This window comes from Pundamilia nyererei, unplaced genomic scaffold (assembly GCF_000239375.1).
Source record: "Pundamilia nyererei isolate P.nyererei 1_Seehausen unplaced genomic scaffold, PunNye1.0 scaffold00097, whole genome shotgun sequence".
Lineage (NCBI taxonomy): Eukaryota > Metazoa > Chordata > Actinopteri > Cichliformes > Cichlidae > Pundamilia > Pundamilia nyererei.
This window is the reverse complement of record NW_005187498.1, coordinates 100,278-109,197: the sequence shown is the minus strand read 5'-3', so window position 1 is coordinate 109,197 and position 8,920 is coordinate 100,278. Positions and strand designations below refer to the sequence as shown.

General features: G+C 39.2%; 1 protein-coding gene across 1 annotated transcript in view; it reads left to right on the top strand.

The window, feature by feature from the left end:
* Positions 1-8,920, top strand: part of opcml (opioid binding protein/cell adhesion molecule-like) — a 291,320-nt gene that overhangs the window by 191,880 nt on the left and 90,520 nt on the right. Inside the window, exon 3 of the mRNA XM_005740161.1 lies at positions 4,865-4,990. Within this exon, the coding sequence (XP_005740218.1) occupies positions 4,865-4,990 (126 nt within the window). The remainder of the gene's footprint in view (positions 1-4,864; positions 4,991-8,920) is intronic.

The window sequence follows — 8,920 nt, the reverse complement described above, 5'->3', positions numbered from 1 at the left end:
CACATTTCCTATAATCCTATAATTCCTATAATTTATAATCCTTATCTTTATAATCTCTTCTGCTATTTGCACATTCTTTACTGTACATTCCTAAGTTAATTTGTAAATTTTTGTAGTAAACTGTAAATTGTAAATATTGTAAAACTTTTCTTCTGTCATTTAATGGTCGGGCATTGTACAGCTACAAGCATTTCACCCCCATGTCATGCTGTGTATGGTTGTGTGTGTGTGACAAATAAAATTTGAATTTGAATTTGAATTTGAATTTGAGAGTGAGCTGTTTTGGTGGAGGCACATTCTTGGAGTATGTCTTGTTAGTTTCTGTTTTTAAATCAGGACTTGAAGTAGTTTAAATGATAATTGTGCTATCTCTGCTGAAGTAAATTGGGAGCAAAGGCTCCCAATCCTTCCTAATCCCCTTAGTAGGAGTGGGAAGATGAGCATGGATGTTGTTGCTTAGCTTATTTTAGGTACCTACTTTCCAAACATCTAGAAATATCCATCTACACATTTTGCTATTGCATTTTCTGACACTGGCATTTGTCATAAATGTATGATTTATCTTCTCAAACACATCATTGCAAGTCATTCTAGCCATGCATACTATATCATTTTACTTCTTCTTGTGCCATTAGGATAACACATTGTAGCATTTCTGTTCCTTTCCATGTGAATGAAACCCATTTACCAGTAGAATGAAGGTTAAAATTAGAAAAAAATATTGCAGAGAAAATCATTCTCAGCACTTTTGCCTAGATGTTCAACAAATATTAAAGGAAAGCATTAGTTTCCTCCTTTGATCGCTTCTGGATTTTATTTGTTGTGCTGATATGAAGGATGATGCATCCCCAGCCACAAGCCACAACTTAGCAAGCCCGGTGGCAGGGGAGGTATGTTTTTTTCAATCACCTGCCTACTGGCATTATCAAGCTGGAGACCCTTCACTTACTCTGCAAACAGATGCTACTTCATTAAATTCTGTGGTCACTATAACAATGGTTCCAAACCGCACCACCCACCACAACCATCCCATTCCATTTAAACTTCTTAAAAGTCCAGCATGTTACATTTTCCTCTCATTGAATCATACATTCATTCCATGGCATTAGTTTAACTGCTGTAAGCAAAAGATAGAGAAGTCTCTTAATTGCAGTTTAATGCAAGGCAACAGTACAGCATCCGCATCACTGCAGCCGCAGTCCAACTCCGTCTGCCCATCTCCCGCTCCCCTCACTAGTGAACAAGACCCCGTAATATTTAAATTCCTCCACTTGGGGCGATAACTGGCCCCTGAGTTGGAATGGGCACTTCACCCTTTTCTGGATGTGGACCATGGTCTAAGACTTTGAGGTGCTGATTCTCATTTACATCGGGTCTCACTTAGCTCTGAACCGCTCCAGTGCGAACTGGAGGCCACCTCCTGATGAAGCCAACAGAACTGCATCATCTTCAAAAGCAGAGATGAGAAGCTGAGAAGAAATTCCGTCCATAAAAATGAACAAAATCTGTCACAAACGAGTTCCAAAAAATCAGAAGTAGTGATGCCATCTTGATGGTGTAAATTATCTGTGAAGCCTGTTGGGAAAACAGGACCCAAATGCAGGACTTCCAGAACAAAGACAATGAGTATATTTTGAGTGTAAAACAATACAGTGCAAAACAGTTTCAATATCAGCAGTGACTTTCCAGTGCAGTAAATTCTTTTCTAAAAGCTGTTGCCACAGCTCCCACAGCAACATTTACGAAAACACACTTGGCTCCCTCGACACGCTACACAGTTTCCTGAATATGAACAAAACACAGCTGTTAATGTCATGAGAGAAGGGGATTGGACCCAAAATGCAGACTCATTAGGCAGAACAACTAAAACACTGCTTTATTGCTGGATGTCCTAATACAAAAACAAAACTGGGAAAACATCGGAACTAAACTAATGAACATAACAACGCAGGACAGAGGCCGTCGCTGAATATACACAAGGGCAGATGAGGAAACAAACCACAGGAGGAAACAGACTGACCATAAACTAACAAGACAGGGGAGGCACAGCTGAACATGAAACATGGTAAATGGCCTGCATTTGTATAGCGCTTTTCTAGTCCTTAAGGACACCAAAGCGCTTCACACTACATTCAGTCATTCACCCATTCACACTCACATTCACACACTGGCGATGGCAAGCTACATTGTAGCCACAGCTGCCCTGGGGCGCACTGACAGAGGCGAGGCTGCCGGACACTGGCGCCACCGGGCCCTCTGACCACCACCAGTAGGCAAACATGGGGTTAGTATCTTGCCCAAGGATATTTGGCATGCAGCCAGGAGGCAGCCTGGGATCGAACCACCGACCTTCTGATTAGTGGCTGACCTGCTCTCGAACCACCGACCTTCTGATTAGTGGCTGACCTGCTCTGTCACCTGAGCTACAGCCACCCACTAAACATAGGACAAGAGACTGTCAAACTGAAACAGGAAATAGTGGCACACAGACAGACGAAACCCAGGAAACAGAGGGAGAAGAAATGGGGCCCATGACTGGAGAAACAGGCAACTAGACAAACATCAAGACAAGACTGACCTAACTAGGAGAATACTGAGGGAAAGACACAGAGATTTGATAAAAAGACATGAACTGGACCAACACCCAATACAACCTAAACTAGAAATACTAAATAAACTCCAGTGTGTAAGCAAAATAAACTAGAAAATATAAAATATACTGAGAACATAATGAATAAACTAGACTCAAGCATCTTAAGCATCTCCGCAAAGTGCGGTTGCATTGACCTCTGCTCCTTGGAAATGTGTTGTAATATTTTTTTGCGTCCATCCAGTCAGTCTTCCTGTATCGTTAGCATTCGCTTGACTGGGCTCAAATCCACTGGGTCCTGTTAGGTAATAAATATATAATCTTAAATGCTTTTATGCTGATTATATTGGTTTATATAAGAGAGGCCCAGACTTCAGTGTAAAACTAGGTTGCAGGCTGACAGGAAATTACATGCTTTTGCAGAGCGTGCTTTTGCAGCTAGAAAGTGAAACCAACTAGGCTGTTTGATCGAAACTTAAAGTTTGGTGTGATGTAGAGAGCGAGTATATAAATACCTAGGCTTCCGTTTGTGCTTCAGACCTGGGGTTGTGTGTTTTGTGTTCAGGTCTCCATATCCGGATATGTAAAATAAAGATCATTTTTAAAGTAAAAGGACCACTTTGAGCCCTGTGTCTTTCTTGGCCGTAAAGAATACTAAAGAACCGGAATTTAATAGTCCATTCTGGCTGGATCATTCTGTCAAATCTGTCAGGAAAATAGGACCCAATGCAGGACTCCCAGAATGAAGACAGTGAATTTATTTAGAGTGTAACGTAATCTTTTCAGCAGTGACTTCCCAGCTTCCAGTACAGTGACTCCTCTTCCAAAAGCTTCTTTCTCCACAGCTTCCACAGCAATATTTACAATAACACACATGGCTCCCTCCACATGGTTCTCCTTACTTGCCAAAACACAGTTGCACGAGCTGACTGTTGCCACACAACGATCCAGTGTTGACTGAAGCACAGCCACTCTGTTAAGTAGGTCTCTAGTGATGAGCTACAAACATGTGATCATTGTCAGGTGTGGCTGGCTTCAGAGTGGAAAACTGTCAAGGCCCCATGTTCATATGAAGGCGAGAACATGTGCACACACACACACGCATATAAACGTACAAAGAGGGAAAGCAGGGACAATGAGCAACAACAAACAAAAATAGAAGCATCAGGTGAGGACATGAGGACTAAAACATTACCATACCTGCAAAATAATGGCTAATAAAATGGATCACTTTATAGTCCAGTGAAATAAGCCCTATAATAGTTATTTCTAACATATTTTTCTTGGAGTGTTCAATAGTAGCTTTGCATGATTAAAAAACGTTTTTTCTTATATTCATCCTTGGTGCAACACCTCGCTCCTTCTGTCATTCTATTAGTGCATTCCTGAATAATTTTAGAGTTAGGGGACAATCGCTTTTTCACACAGGGCCAATTATGTTTCAATTTCTTTCTCCTTAATCATAAACACCTTCATCTAGAAACGTTTGTGTTTACTTATGTTATCTTTGTCTAATATTTAAATTTGCTTAATAATCACATTTAAGTGTGACAAAAATATAGGAAATCAGGAAAGGGGCAAACACTTTTTCACAACACAGTAACATTAATACTATAAATGTGGCCAGGTTTGTACTCTAAGGAGCTTGAAAAGAAAAGTGTCTGGACTTCTTTAAGTTGCTTGAAGACGTTTCAACTCTCATCCAAGAAACTTCTTCCGTTCTAGGGCAGAATGGAAGAAGTTTCTGTTGTATTTTTGTTTTCTTGATATGAAATTATTTATGATCAATTAAGGCACATGCCCATTCTCATCTGTCCTTTTCTTCTATGAATGTCAACCCAGCATTTTGGGCTAATGTGGTTTTAAAGTTCAAGTCAATATGAGAGAGTTAAATTACAGTGAAGGACAGTAACGTCTAACCCTTGACTTGAGGTTATCCTCTTACAGAGCACACTCAATCAATGAGCCTGCCACACACACAAATCAAATTTCCTTGGTGAAAGTTAAAATCCTGTCGTACTTCAAATTAGTCTGATGCTTGTCTAATAAGCAATGTGGCATAGATACATGATGAAGAAAATCAATCATGTATAACATCACACCGAGCCAGAGAATTGAGAGATTTGTCAGCTAATTTCATGCTAATTGAGTCCCCATCCCTGGGGTTATTTTTAACCTCATCATGGGTCTGACCACATGCAATAACAAGTACTTTGTTTATTTGTCATTAATTAGAGTAAAAACATCAATCACGATTCTTCTTTCTACCCTCAGTACCTGCCAGGATCACTAACATATCAAAGGACGTCACGGTGAATGAAGGCAGCAACGTCAATCTTATGTGCCTGGCAGTTGGTCGACCTGATGCAAGCATAATTTGGAAGCATCATTCACCAAGGGGTAAGCCATGGTTTATTTTTATTTTATTGTTCAGCTGATTACTGTGTGTAAATCCTGTGATAGAGTACCCTGTAGCAGAACCTTTTGGATTCCAGTTGAGTTGTAAACTCATGGTGGCATAAAAAATTATTTTGTTATTATTTTGAATCATGAATTTACTACACTTTTCTTTTGCCCAAAACTAGAAAATTTATATTGATCTCTATTAACATTCAAGTTGCCAAAGTTCATTTAAAAGTTTCTCAAAACAAATATGTGAAGCAACTCATTACCTCAGTGTAAAGGTGTCTAAACCAACTCCCCACACACTCAGATACACTTGAGATTCCCACACAACACTCCCAATTCTTGTTTCACATGAATTTTCTTCTATATGTAGAACAGCTATTTATCTCTAGATGGAAATTAATCTGTAGCTGTTTTTATTAACGTACACTTTCCACAACAGGGTTTAAGATTAATTATAGGCCGCAACCCTTTCTTCTTTTCAAAGTGGTGGATTTAAGGAGATGAAACTGCACAGTCTGTGGCCTGACAAGAATGAACTCCAATCAAAGTATTACTTGGCTAGAGGCCACAGCTCATTTTCTGATTGTTTGGCTTGTTTGGATTGTTGGCTCCTCACAGCAAAATACCACCTAAGATGCTCTGTGTGCCACTACGTATGTGTATCTTTGTGTGTTTTATGTTCTAATTGCGCTTCCAACTGTGCTTTCAGCAGTGTATGTTATGTGCTGCTTCTCTATATGATCAGATGTTAAGCCTCCAACATAACATGAATGCTTACAGCCAAGCTGTTGCTCTTTCTTTTACAGTTGTCTAGAGCCAGCAAAACCTGGTTTCCACACCGTAGGAACCCTTCACCACCTCAGTCATTCAGTGTTTCTGCCTCCCTGCATTTACTGGTTTCCTTAGTGTTTAAAAATGCTATAAAATAAGTCTTAAGTCATATTCAGTTCAATCCAGTTTAATTTGTATAACACCAAATCACAACTACAGTTGCCCTAAGGCAATTAAATTAAATCAGTTAATCCCTATTAGAATAACTACAGTGTGGACTGGTGTGATTAACACAGACTGCATATTCAATTCAGTTTTAAGTTTTAAGAAATACAAATTATGTTGCATTTCAAAACATACCTTTTATTTTATCAAGAGGAAATTAAAGGAAATAGTAAGTAAAATGTAAATATAAAAAGTCACTCTGTTATGTGATTTGAAACTCCCCCCATATCAGAAATAAACTCTTTACAACCCACTGTGAGCTGGTGCACAGTTGCAAGAATAGTGGTAAATAGAATTAGAAGTAATAAACTGGCATCAACAGCCAGTCAACCTGGTATATTGCCTTTATGCTTGTGCGTGTATGTGCTCTAGTCAGTGGGGAAAGTAATGGATTATCTTACTTGGCGTTTCTCTGACTAGCACTAAAGAAAAGAAATACTATGTGGGGAGATCTTTGGGCAGCCAAAGAAATTGTTGCTGGCACTCAGAATCGTAAATGTTTTTCCTGCAGAGTAGCATTTCAGACTCGCTTATTACCATTGGCTTTTCATGTTTGTCACTAGTGATAATGAACCATTCCCTCAAAGGATAGTGTTGGTGCTTGTTTGCTCACTTCATTGCCAAACCGTGTTTTTCAAGATTTAAGCTGCTTGAATGTCTCAAATGTCTTAAATCTGCAATGTTGTCTTGCACTTTATATTACTTATATAACTGGCATAAAATGTTCACTCTCAAATAGTGTCAGCAACATAAACGATTGTAACTTTGCATAGAAGGTGCTGCACCTTCACTGTGAATAAGAAAAGAATCTTTGGCAAATGTTACTTATTTTGAACTTAAAATTTCACAAGAAACTGTTTCAAGTGAATTACTGTAAAATTACTGTGTATGTGGAGTACATGAAACACTACATGTACTAAGTCTAATTTATACCACTGACACCTATTCTGAACAACTGTTACACATTTAACACTGTGCATGAAACTGAATTTAAAATTAAAATTCTTGAAGTTACAGTTTTAGAGTAAATGTAGTGCTATCTTGTCCAAATACATAAAATGGCATTGTTGTTAATACTCCTACATTGATTTATGTAAGCTAACTAGTGACAGAACATACATACATACATAACAATAGAGACAGAAACAAACAAAAAAAAGCAGGTCTAACGGGTGAATTTTGTATTTTTTTCCTGGCTGTAGCAATGAGTTTTATCTTTAAAAAGACAAGGGAAGAATAGCCAATTTGATGCTTTTGATGCCTCTGCCCTTAACCCTTGGATGCACAACCTACCAATACCTACACTCTTCCACGGGTGTGGAAGAGTGCAGAGGACTCCCAAAAAACACACCGAATGGTACATACCAGTTCACTTCCTGCAAGAATGGTTAATCCATGAGGCCATGAGCTTATGTTAGATTACATTTTTCCACTCTTTTCCCCTGTCTCTGGCTACTCTTCGTGCCTCCATATTTGTGCATGTCAGCACCTCCTGTATTATATTATCAGACATGAACATCTTCCATGCATCTATTGGGGAGACAGTACTAAACCCAGGTGCAAGCCCTGGCCAACTATTCAGAATATTGAGCAGGAAGAGGGGCTCATTCTGTTAGACACAATATCCATTTCCTCTTTAGAGGACTTCTCTGTGTCTCACTGGCCTTATTCAGTGGTGTAGTCTGGGTCCTCTATATCTAAGATGTCAGATTCTGAGTCAATGCCTCTGATGGGCTCTTCATCCCCTCCATCCTGGATCATTTGTAGGGCAAGGTCCACAGGGATCCTAGCTGGCCTCATAGTAGCTATGTTACTTTAGATATTAAAAATAAACATCAGAAAGGACAATGTTTGAAATTCACAGAAAAGTATAAATCGTTTGTTACTGTCTAAAAATAAATTCCTGATCCATCAGAAGTGTAAGTGGGACACTCAGAGTTGCTAAGAATTAAAGGTTCATAGAAAATTCCATAGGAACTGCTTGGGGTCATTTTTGATCCCACTTCTGGAAGAGTGGAGTAGTGATACACAAACTGCATTTTTTAAATTATTGAAAAAATAAATAAAATTGCAAATAGCCTCATGTTACAAACATATTTTATGAGGAATACCTTCAACATGAATATATTACAACTTTTCATTTTTAAGATTTTGAAGAAAAACAACCCATGGGGTCATTTTTGACCCCACGTGTGCATCTAAGGGTTAAGCTCTGAAAGCAGTTCCAGCATAAAGTCGCGAAAGTCAAGCCTTTCCTCCATTAAGAGACAAGAGGCTGTAGTAGAGCTGGCTGCCACACAAGCTGCACTAAAGGTCCTGCAGGAGATAGAATGTGAACAACAAGAACTTGAAAGCCTTGAAGAAGAAGATAGAAAGAGGATAGCATTACAAGAGGAAGAAAATGTGGCAAGAAAGAAAGCACTGGAAGAGAAGTGCTTACAGACTGTTAAGAAGTTAAGTGCGGCAAAGGCACGGCTCCAAGTTTATGAACAAGATGCAAGCTCAGATGAGGAAATAACAGAGTTACTTCATAACCATGCAGCTCAGCAACATAGATCTCCAGGAGCTGTAAGGAGTCCACGTGAGCATCCCGTGATACACCAAACAGATAGTGTCACAGTCCTTGCTGAAGCAATAGCAGAGTCTATTAATGTAAGCCGTCTACCAGTACCTGAACCTTCTGTCTTCATAGGAGACCCACTGAGAAACAACGATTGGAAGATGTCATTTCAAACCCTAATAGGTAGGAAAAACATTCCAGTAAATGAAAAGGCCTATTACCTTTGTAAATACGTTGGTGGACCTGCAAAAAGGGCCATCAAAAGTTACACTCAACAAAAATATAAACGCAACACCTTTGTTACTGCTCCCATTCCCCATGGGATGGACGTAGAGACCTAAAATTCATTCCAGATACACAATATA